At 51.3% G+C, this 23,634-nt stretch overlaps 1 protein-coding gene across 5 annotated transcripts in view; it reads left to right on the forward strand.

Annotated features, from left to right (window-relative positions):
- Positions 1-23,634, forward strand: part of SCUBE3 (signal peptide, CUB domain and EGF like domain containing 3) — a 101,517-nt gene that overhangs the window by 41,361 nt on the left and 36,522 nt on the right. For 2 of the 5 annotated variants that reach the window (XM_050953016.1, XM_050953021.1), the window contains exons 5-7: positions 4,936-5,061; positions 7,775-7,891; positions 18,810-18,857. In XM_050953016.1, the coding sequence (XP_050808973.1) occupies positions 4,936-5,061; positions 7,775-7,891; positions 18,810-18,857 (291 nt within the window). The remainder of the gene's footprint in view (positions 1-4,935; positions 5,062-7,774; positions 7,892-18,809; positions 18,858-23,634) is intronic. The other 3 variants (XM_050953018.1, XM_050953019.1, XM_050953020.1) reach the window with 3 other exon arrangements.

Genomic DNA, 23,634 nt, shown 5'->3' on the forward strand with positions numbered 1-23,634 from the left:
ATTGTACCTATCTCCGAGTGCCCACCAGTGGGAAAGACATGGGCTCAGGGCAAGAAGACGGGCTTCTGACCGTGTTACAGACCTACCCTGGCTCCCCGGAGTGACCCTGTGTTGTGCTTGGGGTCCTGTTTGCCTCTGGGTGCTGGATCTGCTGGGACCTGGAAAGGAAACTGTGTAGCCCAAGTTTCTAAAGAGAGACAATTAAAATGTAGCAGTAAAAGGCGAGAGAAGCAGGATGGGAGCAGGCACCGTGGCAGGGGCTTTGGCCTTTCCCTTTGAGGAGGGATGGTCAGAGCTGGCTTTGGAAAGGCCAGGACACATCTCCCTATGCTAACAAAGTCCTGGGGGTCAGAGAGGAATGCTGAGCCATTTCATAAAGGGCACAGCCTCCTGCAGCCCTGCTCTTAATGGGCAGCTGCTTAATACTGTGTGCTGCCAAGTATGTCACACCTCGGCACCTCCATGTGGGGCAGAGAAGCACCAGGCTGTTCTTTGTTTGAAAAATAGGTTTAACGGAGACACCCAGAGGGCTGACACGTTGGATGAGTGGCGAAAGTAGGAATATAGCCCAGGGGCCCTGAATCCCAGCGCCCCCCACTCCTCCTGGCTCTGATCACTAGGCATCACTCCCTCCTCAAATCAGGACTAGAACCCTTGAGTCCTGACTCCCAGCTCCCCCTGCTCTAACCACTGGACATCACTCTCCTCCCCAGGCTGAGAACAGAACCCCGAGGCCTGACTCTACCCCACCTCCCCTCTGTGTTTTTCAGCAGAGTGCCTCTTAGCATGTGGGACATTTCACTGACCCTATTCAAGGTACTCCAACCCCCTGAGGTGCCTTCTCCCAACACCTTGCCTTTGGGATCCTCCATTTTCTTAGCTGCTGACTCATTTTCCAGCGAGTTCCCTTTGGAAAGGCTGCCGTTGCTGACACTTCTAAGCCGAGCCAGTCACCTGCCCTGCGGCGCCCATAAAATGTTCACACGGTTAGTTCCCCTTTCCCCACCATAAAGCACCCCCAAAAGGCCCTGGGTTTGCAACTCTGCATTCCCCAGAGGGAGCCAGAGCCCTCCCCTTGAACTGGCCGCCTCTGTGCATCACACGGCAGTTGGACTCGTAGGGTCTGAGCACTCTGCATGGAATCTCTTCCTGGAACCGGGCTGTGCGTGTACCCACCCCAGGTCTCTGCGCTCCCCTCGGCTGGCTGTGGGTTTTGTTAAATGTTATATAAACTCCTGTCAATGCTCCATTCAGCACCCGCTGGACCCAGCTTTTTGCGGCTGAGGTTACAGGTGACCTTTCCTTGTCTCCCGTCTGGCTCTAGCCGTCAGCAGCTCCTCAGCCGAGGGGGGGGGGGCAGAGAGGAAAAGGAGACCATCCTGGGGGAAGTTGGGGGGGCAAGGGAGGGGGGGGCGCATGGCTAAGATAACAAGAGACATAAGGCCAGCAGCTCCCCAAACCCTCCCCCCCATGCCCTTTCCCCTGCAGCTCCTCAGGGCAGCCAGGATGTAAATCCTGCCTTGGTTGTCAACACTTCATGCAGCTTATGGGCACAGACAGAAGTTACGTTGCCGCCCACGCCACGCTGCTGCCTTAGGAATCCCCTGGGGCACACGTTGAAATGGGAATGCGAGCTGTCGCTGCCTGGTTCCTGGCTCCTTTCTCCTCTCTCTGGGCGCTTTATTACCCAGCATAAACAATGCTCTGATTATATGTATGTGTGTGGATAGGCCTTTCGTCACAACCATACCCACCGTGTTCCCATCTCTTCGCCTGTGCATGGGGCATGGCTCTGGGAAGCTTCCCTTGCAGGCAGCCCTTGCAGGGCATTCCTGCAACACTAGGGTGTCTGCCCTGGTAGGCCCAGGCCCCATATGGCCCACCCTGAGATGACGTGTTACAGTTCTATTGTCCCTTGGCCCGAGCGCTTAGGCAATATTCAAGGCCCTTGGCAGGTTGTTTCCAGTAGGAGGAGAAATGGATTATCTGAGTCAGGCATTTGTTCGGTGCAATCCTATTGCTTTACTGAGAAGGCACGCAAAGTCCTGGTTCCCTGAACCCAGAACGGACCAGCAACAGCAAGCAGTTTCCTTGCTTGCAATTCTCAAGCCTGCCTCGCCGGCCAGTCCTGTGCTCCAAGGAGTTCTGTGTCTGCTCCCTCTCAGAGCCATGCTCATGACTGCTTCTCGGGCTTTCTGCCTCGCACACCCACACAAACAGCTGCAGCCAATCAATGTCCTCACCTCCTGCATCTGTAATTGGTCCCCAGGGAACCCCCTCTTATGTTCTCCAAGTTAGTGCATACTTGCCCATGCAGCCCAGCGCCTTGGGCAATGGCTTCTAATATTAGTTACCTTCCTCCATAAAAGAACTTAGTTGCTTCTTCCATTGAGCTGGAATGAAAGGTAGGTGGCAGCCCCATCAGCGTCAGTGAGGTCTGCGATGTGGATGGAAGACACACTTGCTGGCAGCCGTAAGCAACTTCCAGCATAGCCGTCCAACACGTGTTGATCACATTGGGCCAGGCCTAGTTGAGTCTGAGATGCTGCGTCTTGGCTCTGAACTGGCTGGATCTCTGCTCTCCTCAGGGGCCCAGCCTTGATGAGATTGGAGATGCATCCTGGTCAACCCCGCCCTGAGTGGGGGTGGGATGGGATGAGCTGAGCTGGAAGTTGGAGCCACCTGAGGGAGAGGGACTGGGAGGTTGATTAGACCTGTTTGGTTGCTCTCGGCCTTCAGCACTGGGAGAGGCCAATGCACTGGCTCTCCGACCGGATGTAGGTTGTGTTGGAGTAAAATTTTCCTCTGGATGTTGCTTTCCCCTAGTGTGTGTCTCTCTCATGGCCAGTAAGAATCTTGCTATGGGCTAATTCCCACCAGTCACTTTACAAAGGGGACGGGGGCCAGCGTCCCTCTCCGCAGTTTTACAAATGGGGAAACTGAGGCATAGCAAAGGGAAAGGACTCCCTGTAGCCAATTCAATGAAGCATTGGCAGAGCTGGGAATAGAACCCAGAAGTTCTGGCGCCAACGCGTGTGGTTTGACAGCAGCCTTCCTCCGTGAGCTGCAGAATAAGCTGGGCTTCTGCCCTAAGGCTCCGCTGGCAAAGTCTCCAGATGGCGTTTGTGCCTGGTCATTACAGAATGCCCCTTTATGGTCTCACGTGCGGCTCAGGGCTGATCTTGTACAGCCTCTCCAGGAGCCGAGGCACCGCGAGGGGAAACCAGGCCAGGCCGTGCACCGGCTCACCAGGGCCGCAGGTCAGCGGTGGCAGCCTGTGTGGAAGAGGCTGTTGCATGCCACTGTCTGGCAGGGACGGCTCTGCAGGGGCAGAGTCGAGCCCTCTCCCGCTCCCACTCGCAGTGGCCTGCCAAGAAGAACAGAGACAGCAAAGAGCGGAAGGGACCCACGCTGCTGCCGGCAGCAGAAATCTGAACCGTGGGCCTGCAGAGGATGCTTCGTGGCTTGGCCTCTGGGGACCCTTTCCCCCATGGTGTTCCATGGCAGAGGAAGTTCCATGATGGGGACGAAGTGCTCTGTAGGTTGTGGAGAGGGGCTGTGGGCAGACAGGGTGCCATGCACACCCCACCCCTGGCCTGGCTGGGAAGTGCTGCCACCCCACATAACCTCCACCATGGCTGAATGCTGCCCTGGGGCTGGCTGCTGTTGTCAGGCTGAGGCCAGGCTGTTGGGTCAGCACTGTGACATCAGGTGCCTGCAGCTCCTCCCACTCCCTGGGGCGGCTGGAGCTGGGCTGGAGCCAACATCAAGGCACCACAGTAACCCCAACAGCTGCCCCATACAATGTGACAGATCCACCCAGCCCTGGCAGCCCCGAGGCCGCTCCAGGTCCTACCAGTGCTGTGTGTCCAGGGGGAAGTCTGGCTCCAGCTCCTGTTGATGGCAGGTGGCCAATACAGGGTGATGGATGCTGTCAGGCTGGGGACATTGCTCTGCACTCAGCCTCCATGCACCAGAGCAAAAGTCAAAACATTCTAGGGTTGTGAGTCAGCAGCGCCCTGTTTAGTTTGCAGCCTGGATAGCCCAGACAGCATCAGCAGCAGCTAATGCAGCCTCTGGCACGTTGACTGCCCAGCCTTCCTAGAGCTGTCCAGCCCCTCCTAGAGAAACAGCCCTGGGCACCTTGGCACGGCTCCTTGCTGCTGAAGCCACTGGGGAGCAGAGCAGAGCAGGCAGACAGGCCAGATTCGGGGAGGATAATTGGAGGGGGGCTATGGATGGTGGCGAGCTGGCAGAGTGGGGGTAGGGAAGGGGAAGAGAGGAAGGACCCTGGGTGCAGAGAGGTGCAGTGGGGCTGTACGGTGGGGGCTGAGCATGGGGAGGAGGTTGAGGGTGGGCAAAGTGAGAATGGAGGGGAAATGGGTACTGAGGGCGGAGGGAGAGTGGGCAGTGGGACAGGAGAAAGAAGTGATGGTCCTGTTGTTGATGGAGATGGGGAATGGGCATGCCAAGGATGGGTGGTGATGGATGGCATATGTGGGAGGGGGAAGGTGGGGCTGGGTTTCAAAAGTGGGGGAGGCACGTCCTGGCTGGATCTGTCCCAGGCTGGCAAGAGGGGTTTGAAGGGAGTCAAAGGCATTTTGGGGTGAGGATGAGATGCATGTGGGGCGAGGAGAGGGTTATAGAGGGGCTTGTGTTACTTGGCTATGTGGACAACTGTCCCCGGAGAGCCCTAGGCAGGGCTGTGGGATGCTTCCCCCAGGCACTCACAGGCAACAGAGGTTTCAGTGCAGGCGGGGCTTGGCTCTAGACTGTGCCCAGGTAATCTGGCCCCTCTGAGATAGTGACCATCTTGTATTCAATCCTAGCCAGCGTGAAGGAAACTCACCCTTCATCCCAGACCCTCCCTGGCCCTATGGCCCAAGCCCTGCAGGGGAGCGGTGGAGCTTTTATGTGTTTTCTTCTCTCTTTTAGAAGGAATGAACTGCATGAACAAGAACCACGGCTGTGCCCACATCTGCCGGGAGACCCCCAAAGGGGGCATCGCCTGCGAGTGCCGGCCGGGCTTCGAGCTCACCAAGAACCAGCGGGATTGCAAACGTAAGAGCCCGGTGCCTGGCTGCTCCTCTCCCCGCCTTTGTTTGTGGCTTCAGCCTGGGGGATACCAGCCCAGCCTTGTGTCATGAGACCCACCTTTCTCGGGGGGCTTCGGGCCTTGACGCAGCTCCATGGCAATCACCATTCCTTTGTGAAGCTAATACATGGCTCTCCAGACTCCCACCCCCTGCTCTAGGCCGCCCTCTCCACCTACCCAAGGAAATGAACCTCAGACCCCTAGTGCCCAAACTTCCCGCATTAAGCAGTAGACTCAGGAGTCCTGACACCATCTCTTCCTTCTCTGAGCGCTAGACCACACTGCTCTCCCAAGTCTGGGAGCAAAACCCCAAATCCTTGACTCCCGGTCACCATGCGTTAATCTCTAGGCTTCCCAGATCCAGATAAAGAACCCAGAAGCCCTGATGCCCATTCCTCGCCCCTCGGCTCTAACCACTTAGACCACATCACCTTGCACTGCTCTGCACTTTCCTCCTACCATCTAGAAATCAAACCAGGGAGTCCTGACTCCTAATAAAAGCTTAATAACACCCAGTTTCCAAATGGGTTGATTCTCTGAGGTTTAAGGGCCGTGTTTCCAGCCAGCCTCCTTCACTGCTCTTGCAGCATCTGTTGCAGATGCCATCTGCCTGCCCAGCTTTCTAGTGGTTTGCCTATGCCGTTGTGTCCGTGGGCGCAGGCCGCTCCCTGCCCAGGCTGAGGCGACCCCGGATAATGCAGAAGTAATTAAAATGGGGTCCTGACGGCTCAATATCCCCCTGTGAGTTCTTTACAAAATCCCATTGCTCCCTCTTCACAGAGCTTCAGAGCTCATTCTTTTGCAGAGACAATGGGCCAGAGTCACCTCTGGTATAACGCTGCATGGACTTCACCACTTTTCTTGGGCCGAGCCTGCTGTCTGATCAGCTTTAGTCTTAAAGTAGAAGATTATCTCACTCTAGTGATTGGCACCAGAGAACCACAAGAATCATTTGCCTGGGGACTCGCTGTTGTCAGCTCCTCTGATCTCAGGCCAGGAATTCACTGCTGCTGGCAAGATTTTAATTTTTTTTAAAAAATATTTTATTTATTTGATTGTTATTTTATTTGTTCTCAGCAGTGAGGATGAAATGGAGCTTGAATCCAGCAAACTGATTCTCACTCTGGGCTAAGTTAAAAGAGCAACTTGCCTGCTTAAGAACATCGGGTCGGATTTTCAAAGCACCTAAGTGACATAAGAGTTTTTGAAAATCCCACGCATCCCCAGTAACAAATGTTTTATTACTGAATAAACATTACCATACTGGACCAGATCAGTGGTCTTTCTAGCCCACTCTCTGACATTGGCAAGTAGTAGATGCCTATGAGAAAGAAGCAAGAAACCTCATGGCAGTCATCTGCTAAGATTTCTGCAGCGAAAGTCAGAGACTTAGAAATGGCTGAGGAGGATTTCTTTTTAACCATTGTGACTGAGACTTTCCAAGTTGCCTAAGGGATTGGGAATTGGGAAGCTAAATCTACTAGGTAGAATTACATTCAGCTTAAAAATTTCTGCAAACCCTGGATTTTAAATCCTTTCATAAATTTTAAATTTAAACCATCCAGGGTCTCCCGGAGCAGTCTTGGAGCTAAACCCTGTTGTTCTGTGTATTTGGGACTGTCCTGTCAGTTTCTGTTCCTGTAGAGTTGAAGGCCAAATGGGACCACTGTGATTATCTAGTCTGACCTCTTGCATAACACAGGCCAGAGAATCCCACCTGCTCCAAGCTAATAATTATTATTATTTTCATTTCTGCTACTTGTGTTTCCTTGGGGTTTGCACTTGGTACCTCCAGCACTATAGGCAGGAAGCCCACCACAGAGCCATGATGCCAGCTCCCTACTTCCCCTTTGAATTGTGTAAGGTATTGTCCTCCAAGTAGTGATGAAATGGCAACCACTTTCAGTCACTACCAATTGGGGCCAAGATTTTCAAAACTTACTAGCAATTTTGAGGGCCCAACTTGAGGCACCTTAATGGGCCCTGATTTTCATGGTTGGGTGTTCAGCACTTTCTGACTTTCAAGCCCCTTTAAAGTGTCTGAAGTCGAGCACCCAGAATCACTCCTGATAATCTTGACCCTAGGCTGGATTTGAACTCGCAACCTAGGGTGACAGGATCTAGATCTGACTCACTCTAGAACCGCTCGTTCCTCTCATCTTACCTCGGCTGGTTTTCTCACGCGGCTCTCAGCCTTCCACCTCTAGGACACCAGTTTAAACGTGGCCCAGCTGGGTATTAACTGAAAGTTGCTACCATGGGATGGTGCATTGGCCAGTGTGAATCGAGCTGGGAAGATGAGTTCCCAGTAGGCAAGTGTCCCCATGACAAAAATTGGGAAGAAAGGCCAGAGACAGAAAGGGCCATAGGGATAGAGCGTCTCTCTCACATCCCTAGAGATGATCTAAATAGCTTGAACATCAGGTACTGGGTCAGATGGACCAGTGCCTTGCTCAGGATGCCTGACTAAATGGATCGTTTAACCTAATTCATCGTGGCAGGAGATGGGATGCTGGCATAAAGGGACTGTTTGGTGTGACAGTTCCAATCTCCAGACAGCCTGCATTCCCCTGCTCATGTGCATTCCAGATCAAGAGCGTAGGATGATGATGTTTGGAACCTGCTCCCTGCTCTAGGCTGTTGCTGACTTCTTGACTGTGGGTTCTTTGCCCCCTGCAGTGACCTGCAACTATGGAAACGGAGGATGCCAACACACGTGTGACGATACAGACCAAGGGCCCAAGTGTGGCTGCCATGTGAAGTTTGTGCTGCATGCTGATGGGAAAACGTGCATAGGTAGGTGAAAGCTGTAGCTTAGATCACACCTGTGTGTATCTGTGTGTGTGCTCTGGCTGGCCTGTGGATCTCAGTGCACTTGCACTAAGACTACTTGCTTACCAGGCTGCTGCCCCAGACTCCACTGAAGTTTACTGAATGCTCCCTCTCCTACCTGTAACACTCACCGGCCAGGGATCCAGAGCTGTACAGAGAGGGTCAACACTGCTGTGAAGATTTATTCTCTGATCTGTCTCTGTACAGCCAAACAATTGGCTCTGGATCTCACTGAAAGTACCAGCTCCTGAGGCTTCCAGACATTGTGGAGTTTTCCCCCACAAGAAATCTAGGTATTCTAAAAAGCAGCACAGGGGTGTGTGTGTGTGTGTGTGTGTGTGTGTGTGTGTGATAGATCCAACTCAGCTGCACATCATAAGCCCTGTACTGTTGTCCAGTAATTGGAGAGTCTCCTTTAGTTCAAATGGACCAACAATAATTGGTTGATTAATAGAGCTGGATCAGAAATGGACTCAGTATGTTTGAGGATGTTTCTAAGTAATTTAGCAAGGGTGGGGGAGCCTTTTGTACAGGCTTAATTAATGCACAGATCTATATATATTACATGACAGCATGTATTCTAATTGCAGACAGCTGTACGGGGTATATGTGCATTCATTCGTTTGCTCTTGTGAACATGGTCAAGTGGATAGTTGCACGTGCATGCCCAGTCCTGTTCTCACACTCACACACTTTTGAGCAGACACAAGGGAAAGTTCTCTAGGAAAAGAATTAGAATGCCTTGAATGAGGAATCTGAAGCTTTGTTCTGGGCTAGCAGTTATCTTCCCTTGTGTTGTTATCCTCTAGTCTTTGGGGAAGGATGAGTGGGGGAGTTAAGATTTGGACGTGAGAAACTTGGCACCATGAGGTCTCAGCCCACCAACAATTGTCTTGCAAAAATGAAAAAAACAGAACCCAACAACCCCCCAAATCAGCTTTTTTTTCTCTGTGTGTTTTCAAATTGTAAAACATCAAACAGAGATAGAAGTTTTACTAGTTTCAGATGCTTGCGCAGCTTAACAGCTGATTTGATTTCAAAAAATGTTACATTTGGGAAGTGATTAAGTCCACAGATTACTGTAAACATGTTAGCTCTTACTGAAAAATAAAAAAGGAATTAAAAGCAACTGAGAGATTTAGCTTTTCAAGCTCCTGCTGTGCAGGCACAGAAAATGCCCTGCACACGAGGCAGCTTCGTTCTACAAGCTAGCACTGGGAAATCCCATCTCATCCCTCTCCTTGGCCTGTGACTGTTCCCTGTTTCACACACGTGATCTGTCCAGTCTAACTTTACCCCTCCCAAGGAACAGGGCTCCCACCCCTGCCTCCTGGGAGATAATTCCCCACTCTCAGAGATCTCACTGCCAGGAAAACTTTTCTGACATTCAGACCCCAAGTTTTCCCTTCCTTAATTTCATCACATTATGCCTAATTCTACCCCCTTTTGCCCTCCTAAATAATCTCACTCCTTCCTTGGTGTTTACAGATATGTGTATCCTGTTATCCTGTTCTCCCTTAGATTTCAGTGAGCCAGTCTCTGTGTATTTACTTCTATTCATCTCTCCCTCTTACCCCCTGCCCCCCGAACATCTGTGTTACTGTGTTACTCTCCTGTGCACACCTGCAGTTTGTCAATATCTTTCTGGTACCAGGGTATTTACTCCCTGGTGCTCTTGCACCAGAGCCGTATAGATCCTGTTCTCACACCTGTTGAAATCAATGGCAAAGCTCCCATTAACTTCAGCAGGAGCAGGATTGACCCCATGGAGAGGAACTAGTGCCTCCCTGCTCCGGGATGTGATGCCTCTACCTAGGCAGCCCCATGCTACTTCTGGGCAATATTGAACTGCAAATGCCTGTCTAAATTATTGGCCACCATCATCACCCCTAGACGTCTTCCAGCCCTGCTGATTCTCCAGTCTCCCCTTCCCATTGCATAGCTCTGCTTGGGAAGCCAGTGCCCCTAGGTGTGTTAGTGCTTACATTTCCTCTGAGTTGAACCTCATTGTGTTTGGGTTGTTTTCTGATCACGTTTCCAGTCACTCTGGCTCCGCTGGAATTTCTCTGTCCTCCCTGATGTTTTCAGCTCTTCCGATAGAGAATTATCTGTAAATGTAATGAATGGGCAGCTTCAGCCTTGGTTCTGCATCATTAACGAAGAGATTCAACTAGACGGATCCTAAGCTCTCTGAGACAGAGACTGGCTTTTCATTCTGTGCCTGTACAGTGCCTAGCATTATGGGCTCCTGGCCCAGCACTAGGGCTCTTAGGCACTACCACAGTACAAATGATAAATAATCATTAAGCACGCTAGTCTCTGTGGTACCTCCCCTTGCTTTGATGCTCTTTATTACCCTTTTTCCATGGCCCTTCAGCCTCTTTTCGATCCTCCTACCTTCCACTTTCCAATCACAGTTGTGTTATTCTAACAACAAAAAAAGTGCAACTGAGTGACCAGATCTAGTCTTTATAAACCATTTTTCATGTTTTCATTATCTTCCAGCAGTTGAGTGATTTTTCCCCCACCCTCTTATTCATTGAATCATTAAACGAACGGCAGTCATGGCCAGGACCGACCTCCTCGCCTTTCTTTGAAGTTCAGTACCGTATTTACATTTCTCCACTCTCATGGCAACATCTCAGATTTCTACCAAAAAAAACCCAAAAAAACCAACAGTGGTATGGTAAATTGAGTTGCAGATTCCCTTGAGAGAATCTTTCTTCTACGACAGCAGTTTTTTTCTATGGTCTTAACAGGGAAAAAGACGAGGGGGCAGATTTTTCAAGGTATTTAGGTGCCTAAAGATGCAGAATGCCTAGCAGAATTAGATGTGTAATGGCCACTGACTTCAATTGCACTTAGTCGCCTAACCTGCTTAGAGCTTTGTAATTCCCAGTCGGCCCCTGTTTGCATCTTTAGGTGCTTCAATTTCTTTGTAAATATGTTGGATTTTTCCAAATATTCCCTTGCATTCTCTGTGCACAAGTCGGTCAGGGCTCCTTCCATCCTCTAGCCTAACCATTCCTGCTGTGCCTGGGAAGTCTAGTGGTTAGAGTTGAGAACTGGGTGCTCTGGACACCTGGGTTCCACTCCTAGCTCTGCCACTGACTTACTCTGTAACCTTAGGCAAGTCATTTCAGTGGTATGTGCTTCTGTTTATCCACTAGTAAAATAGGAATACCTACCTTCCAGGGCACCAGAGCTTTAATGTCTAGCTAGTGTTTTGAGGTCCTCATTTGAGCCTGTACAAGCCTTCAGGATAATGTTTTGATGGGGCTCAGCAGTGTCTAGGGATTTAGGACACACAGCTCGTGGGGCCTGATTTTTAGAGGTTTTCAGTGCTCAGACATTTAAGATATCTCATCAAGTTGAGGCCCAAAATCACCAATCTCTTCCAAAAACCTTGGTCAAAGAATCTTCTTTCATGTTTTCCCTGCCCCTTAGAAAACATTTTCCTGTGCGATTCAGTACATGTAGTTTATATTCCTGCTAACTCACCTCCATGCATGAAATTAAATACAGCCACGAAGTATTTTAGTAGTAACATTGGCCAATCCTGACTAGCCGCTGATGCTCCACTCTGGACTCATCCCAGGGGGTCTGTTCACTGCATCCACTCTGCCGCTCCTTCCTCCCGCAGCCAGGTGAGTTACAGACATAGCATCCCTTTCAAACTGGGCCAGCTTCCCGCATTGCCCAGCCCTTTGTCTAATGAGCCACGCTCTGCCCTTGGCTACACCTGGCTGTGCTGATCAGCGTGAGTGAAGCCAGGATCCAGCCCAGCATGGTTGGTAGCATCGGAGTGCAGCTGAGTCCCCTAACTGCGCCCGCCTCGAACAGTGCAGGATTGTGCTGCCATCTGTGACTAACAGGCAGCCAATCTTGCCTTCCCTGCAGGGATGCCCGGACGACAGATTTATAGTCAGGCAGAAGGCTTAGGTACCTGCTTGGATATTTATAACTGCTCTTTTTTGTTCTACGGCCGAGTCTCAGCAGACAGCTTCCCTTGCTCGCCCCAGCCCTCCCCCGCCCTTCTCCATTTCCTCTGAAATACTTCATCATTTCAAGGGGAATAAAGTTTCCAGGGAGGGGAGTGCAAACCTGCTCCCCAGGCCGAGAGCTTTGAAATTGAATGCGGTGTGTTTGAAGGGCCGCTGGGAGCAGGCTCCTCATGCAGGTCTCCTTCAGCTCACACCAGCTGGCAGGAAGCGGGGTGGCTTCATTTGAATGACAGTTTCATTAGGCCGCGGCCGGTGTTTTTCATTTTTCTGCTTTTTATTGCTGCTTTTAAAAATGCAGATAATGAATAACATGCCTCTGAGCAGAGCAGGGGCCAGCCCTCATGACTCCCACCCTGGCTCCAGCATCAGAGGAGGGGAGGCTGATGACCTTATGTATTCATGTTTATTCTCTAAAGCAGCCTTTTCAACAGCCCCAAAACCCACCCCGCCCTGTTGATTAAAGTGCTTTGCAGCTCTTTGGGTCAGGTCAGCCTCACACGATGGGAGGGGCTTGTTCTGTCCGCTGTTAGAGACGCCAGAGGAAAGCAGCAGGCTGCAGTTGTGCGCTCAGCCCTGGACTTGAGGCTTTGTGGTTCCATATGGAGAAAACATGACTGTGAGATGCACTGTCACTGGTGGAGGTGTCAGTCACCCTGCTAAAGTGCTCCCCAAACAGGTGGTTTATGCTCCCCAGAAATGGCAACACTGATTTATAGCACGCTCCCCAGACACCCCAGCGCTGTCCCGCGTTGTGATGTAGCACGCTCCCCAGACGCGCCAGCGCTGCCCCCGCATTGCGATATAGCATGCTCCCTAGACGCGCCAGCACTGCCTCCCCATTGTGATATAGCATGCTCCCCAGACGCGCCAGCACTGCCTCCCCATTGCGATATAGCATGCTCTCCAGACGCGCTAGTATTGCCGCCGCATTGCTATGTAGCACGCTCCCCAGACGCGCCAGCGCTGTCCCCGCATTGCGATATAGCATGCTCCCTAGACGCGCCAGTACTGCCTCCCCATTGCGATATAACATGCTCCCCAGACGCGCCAGCACTGCCTCCCCATTGCGATATAGCATGCTCCCCAGACACGCTAGCATTGCCCCCGCATTGCGATGTAGCACGCTCCCCAGATGTGCCAGCGCTGTCCCCGCATTGCGATATAGCATGCTCCCCAGACGCGCCAGTGCTGCCCCCGCATTGCATTATAGCACGCTCCCCAGACGCCCCAGCGCTGCCCCCACATTGCAATATAGCATGCTCCCCAGATGCCCCAGCGCTGCCTCCCCATTGCAATATAGCATGCTCCCCAGACACGCTAGCGTTGCCCCCGCATTGCGATGTAGCACACTCACCAGATGTGCCAGCACTGCCCCCGAATTGTGATGTAGCACACTCCCCAGACACGCCGGCGCTGCCCCTGCATTGCATTATAGCACACTCCCCAGATGCCCCAGCACTGCCTCCCCATTGCGATGTAGCACATTCCCCAGACGCACCAGTGCTGCCCCTGCATTGCAATATAGCATGCTCCCCAGACGCGCTAGCGCTACCTCCCCATTGCGATGTAGCACACTCCCCAGATGCCCCAGCGCTGCCCCCACTTTGCGATATAGCTTGCTCCCCAGACACGCCAGTGCTGCCCCTGCATTGTGATATAGCATGCTCCCCAGATGCCCCAGCGCTGCCTCCCATTGTGATGCAGCACGCTCCCCAGACGCGCCAGCGCTGCCTCTCCATTGCGATATAGCACGCTCCCGAGACGCACCAGCGCTGCCCCCGCATTGCGATATAGCACACTCCCTAGATGCGCCAGCACTGCTCCTGCATTGCAATATAGCACACGCGCCAGTGTTGCCCCCGCACTGCGATATAGCACTCTCCCCAGATGCACCAATGCTGCCTCCCCATTGCGATAGTGCACGCTCCTCAGACACACCAACGCTGCTCCCGCATTGTGATATAGCACGCTCCCCAGACGCGCCAGTGTTGCCTCCCCATTGCGATAAAGCTCCCCCGGTGCCAGCGCTCCTTCCCCATTGCATCCCCTCTGTATTAGGCTGTTAGTGGATGCAGGGAAAGCGGGTTTGTGTCTAGGATGGAGCATAACTCAGCTGGCAGCTTGGAAGCCGGAGCCACGAGTTGGCAGGAAACATGATTGGAGCAGGAGAACAAAATGTAGTTTGGCCTTTAGGGCAGCAGTTCTTGAGTTTTATCATACATTGACCCACACTCAGCCACCTGCAACGGGTCCTCCTCAGATGCTCCCAGAATCCTTTGACTTGGTCCTGTGGGCTTATGGGGGCACTCCTGGCATCAGAGGTGGACCCAGATGGGCAGAAGGACAGGGACTAGGAAAGAAGAACATGCTCTGCCCCCTTCCCAGGCACCTTGAAGAGATGCTGAAAGATCCAAAGCTACTGAGCACGTGCGTTATCGAGGGCAATTGGTCTGCAGAATGAGCCATGCATGGGGGATTTGGAGGTTGGGAGAAAAGATGGTCTGTGAAGGAATCTTGCTCTTGCAAAATGTCTACAGAATGGAAGAGCCACTGATGTGGGGTGGATTTTTGCTTTTCTCTGAAGCATGGAGCAGAGATCCGATCAGGAGTGGCATACCCTGTGTTCTCGGGTCCTCAGCTTTGTGGCTCGTGGGCAGGGGCGGCTCCAGGCAGCAGCACGCCAAGCGCGTGCTTGGGATGGCAAGCCACGGGGGGCGCTCTGCTGGTCGCTGCTAGGGCGGCAGGCAGGCTGCCTTCGGCAGTATGCCTGCAGAGAGTTCGCTGGTCCCGCCGCTTTGGCGGACCTCCCGCAGGCGTACCACTGAATCCGCGGGACCGCGGACCTCCCGCAGGCAAGCTGCCAAAGGCAGCCTGACTGCTGTGCTTGGGGTGGCAAAATACCTAGAGCCGCCCCTGCTTGTGGGTCACCGGGAATCCCAATGAGCATGAGTTCCAGTATGTATCAGTTTAGTAACTGGCTCCCCCTCTCTCTGGGGGAATGCCGATGGATTGCATGCTCTGGGGTCACTGGGTGAGTTGGCCCTTTAAGGCAGCTGGGGCTCAGTGGTTTGACTCCCGATGTGGAGAGGAGGAGGGACACAGAGTCAGGTGGGTAAGAGCAGGCCTGTTGGGAACTAAGAGCAGCCTCTGGGGCTGCTGACCCAGGGACTCCAGGGAGAGGAAACTGAGAAGTCAGGGCTCTTTAACGACCAGGAGGACCGGCACTGTAGGAAGAAGATGGGGCAACTTTGGAGCGCGGGGGTTAGATAGTCTGTCTGTATCGGGTCACCAAGCCTGAGAACCCATAGTGGAGGTGGGCCTGGGCTCCCACTGTGCTGCCGTCTAGAGACCTCTGCTGCTACCAAGGGGCTGATTAGATCCCAGGTGGGCTGGAAGATTGGTGGAAGAGGACAGACCTTCAGAGGGAGGAATGAGGCCCGGGCAAAAGATCTGGGTTTGTGTTGGTTTGGATTATTTGGGGTGAACTTTGGGACTTAGCCAGCGGGCTAAGTCGCTTCAGCAACTAATAGAGCCATCGGACACGAGGAGAAACTGAGGTAGGGTCTGACATTGGATATAGAGGGTCCTTGCGTTTGGTTAGCTCTCTTTCCATCTTTAATAGCGCGGATCCTGTGAGCCCCTCTACCAGGCTGCTCTACCCCTTCTCCTTCTCAGTGTGGGTAGAGGGGTGCACATCATCACCCAGCTTTTCTGCCCCCTGTATTATCCAGGGTGTGTGGGGTTGTGCTATGCAGGGCAGCATTAATAGGGAACTAATTCAGTCACTGCTTAGTCTGCCAGCCAGCAGGCCAATTGGTGCCAACTGTGACAGTGTGTTCTATGGCATAGACCTCCGTTCATGGGCTGAGACCCACCCAACTTATTTTGCATAGGATGGGGGCACTGACCAAACTTTGGATAGCAATAGCTTTTGGTCGCTTCTGGGTTCAAGGCTCCTTATCCCATTACTGATTTCCCTGAGCCACTCCCAAAACTCATTGGGCAGCCCTGAACCAGGTTGCCAGTCCCCTGCAGCTGGACTCCCCAATCCTGCCTCACATCCTGCCCATTCTGTTGGCCATAATGGGGTCAGCATATTACAGGCAGGTCTGCCTCCCTCAGAAGGTCCGTTCTTTCCCCAAGGCTCCAGTCTGTCCCCACTTTACCCCAACATGGGGAGTGCAGACCTATGCCCAAGATAGATATATGACGTTTGCATCAGTGCAGTTGGCTTGAGCAGCTGTAAGATGTTACATGGTGTTCTAAGGTGGGAAGGGGCATGGTGGGGCTGAGGCAGCGTTTCCTGGTGCATCTACAAGATGTCATCTTCTGCTGAGTGCCCCCACAATCACAAGAGACTGACCGTACAGGAGATACTCCCTCTTTGTTGCTGCAGAGGAAGGGAGTGAAACCCCCTGCCCATGTGCCCTGAGGGCATCCACCATCCCCCAACCGCTGGTTTGTCCAGCATGGACATTTGGGGAAAATCCTGGTGGCAGAGTAAGGTCCCAGGTGCCAGTTAGGATTTGCCCAGTACTGAGCACTGCAGAGAGCCGAGGACCTGAGGTGTCTGGGAGCAGATCGCACTCCTCTCTCTTTTCCTTCTCACCTTCCTCCTCTCTTCGACTCCATCCTGGCCTCTCCGCGCAGTCTTACCTGCCTCTGGAGTTTATTTCTTGTTAAGCCCTTTGCTCAGACACTCTGATTGTCTCTCGTCGCCTCACCATCCCTGGGGAATAATCAGTTCCACATGGGCCGTGAATGTATGGGGGAAGCACTGCCCAAACGCTCACCTTCTCTGTGCTGCCAGGTTCCTGGTCCTTGGGTCCAGCCCATCTGCTTGGCTCTTCCTCTGTGGAGGGTTGAGGAATTGGCTCGGGAACCCCCACGAGGCCCAGCGCGTGGAGAAATGACTCTCCCAGCTCCTTCGCCTGCTGCTGTGGATCCATCTTACTAGGCAGGGATCCACACAGTCATATAGCAAAGCCCAAGCCTGGCTCAGGCTCGATCCTGACCCTAGTGAAGGCCCTGGGACCTCTGCCATCGATTTTAATGGGAGCAGCAGCTGGCGCTTTGTTCCTCAGCCCCCCATCTCCCCTGAGTGCAGACGGCTCCAGACGGCTCATTGCCGGTGCTGCCTAGACCTGATCCGTTACGACCTGGCTGTGACTCCTCCCTTCACCTCCTTCATGCTGGCTCAGGCACCCATGGGCCTTGCGACCATAGTGATCCCTCTGTGAGGGCAGGGCTGAAAGTGGAGGCAGGTTCTACGCAAAGGTCCTTGTTTCAACACTGCTTCCTCCCAGGCACAAGCTCCCCCTCTCACCCCCTCACTCCAGCTCTCAGGCTCCAGCCTCCTCATCAGGTCCCCCCACCCCCTGGCCAGGCCTTGGCTTTTCCAGAGCAGCCCCACCAGCACGTGTGACACATGCATGTACCCTGGAGCCTTCAGCATTGGGCCTTGGCCTCCCTGGAACTCTCTATACCAGGCCTCAACCTCCCTGGAGCTGCCTGTCTCACGCCCCCTCTCCCTGCCCCAGGTAGCAGCATACTTCCTGCTCCTGAAGCCTCTCCTCTAGGACCTCTCTTCCTCATACTTATCTTCGCCTTCTGTGACATGTCTGTCCCCCCTGAGCCCCCTGCAGCCTGGCTCAGTGGGGCTGTGTGCCCCTTCCCTTTATCTTCCAGGAACTGCTCCAGCCCCTGCCAGGCTAGTTGGGTTCATTCCACGGATGCTTTCCATGGGATTGCCCCAGGGGGATATTTGCCATGCAGCTCATGGCAGAATACAGCCCCTGGCCCAGCTGCTGACTTGAAGCTGGTGATACAAGGGCCAGATTCCCAGGTGATGGGCAGTTACACATCAGTAGGTGGGCCCTAGGGGTCTAAATTGCTATATGGTGAAGGAGCAGAAGAGGGTGTATGTTGAAGTGTGCTGGGAGTTACTTGGGCTCACTCCTCCTTACACCTCCCTCCTGCTTGCGTTTCCTGCCACACTCTTCTTTTGCACCCACGGGGCCTGATTCTTCTTTCACGCCACTTTTACACCAGTGTCGCGTCTCATTTACATCAGAGTGACTGAGGGTGGAATTGGTCCCTTAGTGTGTCCATAACACTGACTGCCTTAGCCCTTGCCTTTAGCCAGAAACCTGCAGTTAAATGTATTGGAAACTGATCTAGTTAAATGAGTGAACGACCTAACAAAGACATACTTAAGCCCATTTAACCCTTGCTGAAATTGGTTTAGTTTGGTACATCACTGGATTAAGCTAAACTGATTTAAATGCCTCTCCATTAGGAGGTCTGCACCAGTTTAACTACGTGGATTTTTAAATCAGACCAGTGCACCTTTTCTCATACAGACAAGACCGTATGGTCCCAGAGCCTCGTTGCCCTTACGCTTAGACTCCCTTGCACCCATCGCATATGCCTGCTGTAGCTCACAACCCCTTACATGTCCCCTGCTAAATTTGTGTGGGCGACACTCTGCTGCCCAGATAGTGAAGAGCTAGTCTGCAATAGCATCAAACCAAACGAGGGAAGACGTTCAATACTAACCAACTAACGCTACTTCTCTTTGCAACTCTTGGTCTTTCATCCTCTCACCCCCAGCCTGTAGCATGAGAATTCTGCCTCTTTGTGTCAGAGGACGTGGGAGGGGACCGCCCCAGCAGTCTGCTATGGGTTGTGATGGGCTGGGTGACGGAGTGGTTTGCTGATACAAGCTCAGGCCTCTGTGCCAGGCTCATTGGGGTGGGGGAAAGGGAGGAAATCTTTGCAAATCTGAGAGGCAGAGAATAAGAAATAACTGAAATTTTAAAAAGGTAGGCTTCTTGCTGGACACTGTTTCTAAATCACTTTTTTATAATGTTAAACAGGGGAGAGGCACCTCCAGCAACACGTTACCCCCCAGACGTTTTCTAATGGTAAATATTTTTGTTCTCTCTCTATCTCTTCGAGGAGTTCTAACCGTAGATGCATCTTGTCTTGGGATAAAAACCAGGCATGGGGCCTGAGCCGTCCACCTAACTGCATGCCACACTTCCCGCCCTAGCGCATGTGGCTCAGGGGTTATTAATGATGCACTTTCCATCTCCGATGCTTACTAACCTCCCCCACCATTCCTACTTCTAAACCCGCTGCAGCAAGGCCAGCCTGGGATCCGGCCCTGAGTTGTCTCTGCTACTGGAGAAAGAGAGAGAGAGAGAGACAGGGCCATCCGACAAGGAGCAGACCTTGTGCAGGATGTGGGGCTCTGAACAGCTGCCTGCTTTGCTTGTGCATATGGCCAGTGCTGCTATCAGAAGACGTAACCGGCTTTCAAACTGAGGATTAGTGTCTGTAGGAGGGACACTGAAACTCTGCCCATCTCAGCAACCTAAGGTCCTCTCTTCAATTTCCATGCAATGGAGCAGATCATGGTTTCTCTTGTCTCTTAGTGCAGAGCTGCAGCTACCAGTTCCAGCATGCAATGTGCCTAGCTGCCCTCGTCAAAATGGAGCATTGTATTGTGGGAATTGTGGTCTCCAACTGTTCAAAATAGATGTGGGCAAAATTTTTCACTCTAATAATTTGTTTGCCCAAAAATGCAGTTTCAGGGCAACTGAAACTGTTTGCCAATTCAGGTCAAATTCAGCAAATAGATTTGGCTGAATAAGAAGTAAATGAAAAACAGAAAGTTTGAAAAATTCAAAATGACATTTGAGACTTTCAGAATGAAACCTTTTGACTTTTCGTTTTGAAGTGACGTGTTTAGAAATGTAGCTAGATTTTGGTTTTGTTTTTTAATTAAAAGGGTAATAAACATAATGCAAAAAGCAAAGCAAACAAAAAAAATTGTTTTGTTTGATACCAAACAATTTATTTTTTATATTGGTATTTTGTTTTGATGAGAACAACTGAAAAATGTCAATTTCAACCCAAAATGAAATTTTTTTCTGATTTTTTTTTTTTTTTTTTTTTTTGGCTCCCAATCTGGAAAACCAGTGATTCCCTCCGCTCTAGTTGTGATCCCCACTGTAGACCTGGCCTAGCCAGTGGGCAAGTGGTGGACTCCAGTGTGGCTTTGATTTAAGTGTGGAAGGGTGATAGAGTGATCCTGTAGTTAACTGAGATGCCACGTACCTCCTTTATGAGGAGACTGTCCCAGCCCAGAGAAGAAAGGAGTTTGCTGCATGTGGAAGGTCAGTGCCAGGACTAAAATCCAAGTCTCCAGCTTTCTAGGCAATGATGTAACTTGAGCTGAAGGGTCAGCGGTAGCTAGGTCAAGTCCCCAGAGTGTCTCTTACTTTTGCCCATGATGCTGTTTTGCTGAACTGGCTGTGAGCTTGGATGTCAGTCAGGGAGAGTGGTGCTGAGAGTCTGTCTGGAAAGAGCTTTCTCTGAAGCTGCCTTCCCCTCCACAGTGGGAATTGAGGGAACGGCTGGTGTCAGTTTGGGGCAGCCAATATACAAATAGGACTTTGCAGGAAGGAAGGAAACACAAAGCCGTTGGAGTCTCTCCCAGGGCCAGCATACTGGGCAGCTTCTGCAGTAGGTGAGGGTCCCCTCTGCATTCTAACTGGTCATGGGTTCCAAAGGGTTTAGCTGTTTGGAGGACAGGGCCAGATGTCTTTTCCCCCTTGGTTTGCTGAAAGGGGATAGTGCATCAGTGATGGCCAGCGCCCTCTCCTCTTACAAACAGGGAGTTCCTCCAGCCAGGCGCAGCTTTGATCCCTGTCCAGATGTTAACTGGGAGCCTGGGGCGCCTGTTCTGTCCTATATTTCATCCTCCACTTGGTAAATGTTAATGCTCTTCTCTATGTTGATTGGCTTTGCTTCTGGTTCGGACTCTGGGGAACATTCTCGCTATGTGCACTCCCCATGGACCACTCTTCTTCCCCCATGCTCTGCTTCCTGGGCCAGTGACACCAAGCTGCAGGGTGTCCTCTTCCCACCATCCTTTTCCCATTTTCTCTCTCCCCCGCTCTCCCCTTACAACCGGGAAGGTGCGTTTATTGCAGTGAATTGTTGAGTTGTCAATGTCCAAACCTCCCAGTGTCTGTAAAACGAGTTTGCTTCCAGTCACAAAAGATCTGCTTGGCCCAGGATCGAGCAGATAAAAGTTCCCCTAACGGTTTACCCACACTAGGTGTTTGCTGTGACACAAGCACCGCAAATGTGGCTAACAGTCACCAGGATTCAGTTCATTAACCACCTGTGAAATAAAGCAAAAACTCAGATTTTTTTCCAGCCAGTCCCCTGAATTCCCTCCCCCCCACAACCATTGTTTTGCTTGTGCAAACTGGTGTTCATACACACACTGTTTTCACACGTGCAGACTCCCTGTCTGCTTGTGCACCAAAGCACAGGTTTGAAGCGTGCAAACCTAGTCATATGTGCAAATACTGTGGGTACAGTAGAGGTAGCTGTTTGAAAATTTGGCTATGTGTGTTAGACAAGCCCTTGAAACTAAGGAAACAGCTCCCCAGACATAGGCACAAGGAGAAACACAATGTTATGGCAGCTTCTCATTGGATTTGGCAGCTTTAATTGGCCCCTCCGAATTTTTGCATAGGATATTTTTCACTTAGCACCTTTCATCTGAAGACCTCAAAACACATTAGAAAGGTATATAATAGCCCCACTTTACAGGTGGAGAAACCAAGGCACATTACAGGTGAACTGACTCGCCCAAGGCTAGAACCCAGGAATCCCCAAGCCTTATTTTTCGAGGTGCTGAGCACCAGTAGAGTTGTGGGTGCTCAGCACCTCTGAAAATCATGCCCTTCCCTTGTTCTGAGCGCTAGAGAACACTGCCTGCTGGCCTTTCAAAGCGTGTCCCAGGGCCTTGGTGGTTTTGTTATGGAGATTTGTTGTTCATTTTGTAGGTTGTAATTTTGGCATAATAGTTGCAGTTACACAAACTGCCGTCATGAAGGTTTGTCTTTGGAGGGATGTGATTAGAACAGCAAATGCTGCTTTTGAGGGGAGGCTCTGCAGAGCATTACCCCAATTTTTTGACCATCCTGCATTGCATCACATATTTCCTTGCATCCCAGTGATCTGCCTTTACTCCCAGGCAGGCTTAAATAGGTCTGCCTGTAAAGCCCATCAGCTCAGCACTACTCTTAGATCACCCAGAAAGATCCTTGTGATGTGAGGCAAAGGACTTTCTCTTGCTGTGGAACCTGCTGCCTCCATGGCACCTCCTGGCTTGGTAGCCAGGGCAGCACCCTACCGTGATCCGACATTAAGAAGTTTTCAGTAATGTGATTCTCGCCTTAGACAGGCTGGATTAAACGCTCTCTGTGGTTACTGTATCTCAGCAGTACAGCGATAGCAATCGGTTCAGATTATCCAATGGCTCATTGGATGAAAGTCGCAGGATTAAATCCTTCAGCATCGGGTTTCAAGGCAGGTAACAGTCGATTCATCTTGACTGGCCAAGGGCTTATCTACACTGGTACAGACTCGTAGTATGGACAGGGAAGGCAGCCATAATAATAATAACACTACCTAGCTCTTATTTAGCACTTTTCACCCACAGATCTTATAGTGCTTTAGAAAGGAGGTCAGTACCATTATTTCCATTTTACTGATAGGTAAACTGAGGCACGGGGCAGGTAAATGACTTGTCCAATGTTGCACAGCAGAGGAACTGGAAATAGAACCCAGGTCCCCTGAAATCTAGTCCAGTGCACTCTCCACTAAGCTACACTGCCTCTCTGTAAGATGCACTTGTACAAAGTGTGGCTTATTCCAATTTCAAGCAGGGCTAACCTCCATCAGTGCCAATAGCAACTTTGCCTATCTGCACAGAGGGTTTGCACCAGTGCATCTAGTCTCTTCTGGCTGGAATCATCATGGATCTGCATAGACATGGCCAGGCCTAACGTCCTTTCTTGCCCGCTCTTCCTTTTAAGGTTTTTGAAGAATTATTTTGTTCCTCCTTGGATGCTTTCATTTGGCAGAGTGCGGCTACTTCTCTCTTAGCCGCTGGGACCAGCTCTGCGATATTTTAGTTGTGGTTGGTTTCACTTTTGTACAGTGCCCAGATACATTGTAATGGGCTCAGTAGGCATTAATTAAAACAGTCCCTGATAACGAGGGTATAAACACAAAACCCCTTGACTTCCATTTATTTAAGGCAGATGAGAAATCAAGGACAGCAGCGTGGCTTCTAAGATGGTGGCCCGATTCTGTTCTCACTCTCCCTGGTGCAAGTCAAGTATAGTTCCTTTGAATTCAACGGAAACACCCCAATGTAAGTCTCAGAATCGGTCCCTTTTTTTTTTTTTCCTGGTCCTCGGCGTGTGCTGCAGGGAATTAACCTTTCAGTTCCGTGTGAGCCAAATTTATATGGCAACATTATTAGGAGTGTGCAGTAAAAACGCAGGCAGGCACAAGATGCACGGAAAGCATGATACTGTGTTAAAAGGCTATAAACCAAGGACTTTAAAGGGACCAGCTGAGGTTAAAGACCATGGGCCCGATTTTCCATTGCTGTGAACTTTGTGTTGTTATATCAGATCAGTGTTCATAACTGCTGGTCAATTTCACATGCCCCAGGGCAGATTCTGTTTTTTCTTACACGGGTGTAAATTAGGAGTCAGTGGAATTACACCAATATGAAAGGAGGATTGTGAGCAAACATTAGCACAAGGCTGAACACAACACAACAGAGGAGAGTTTGTGTTTGTTTTCTTTTTTGTTTTGTTTAAA

The sequence above is a fragment of the Gopherus flavomarginatus genome, chromosome 5 (genome assembly GCF_025201925.1).
Source record: "Gopherus flavomarginatus isolate rGopFla2 chromosome 5, rGopFla2.mat.asm, whole genome shotgun sequence".
NCBI lineage: Eukaryota > Metazoa > Chordata > Testudines > Testudinidae > Gopherus > Gopherus flavomarginatus.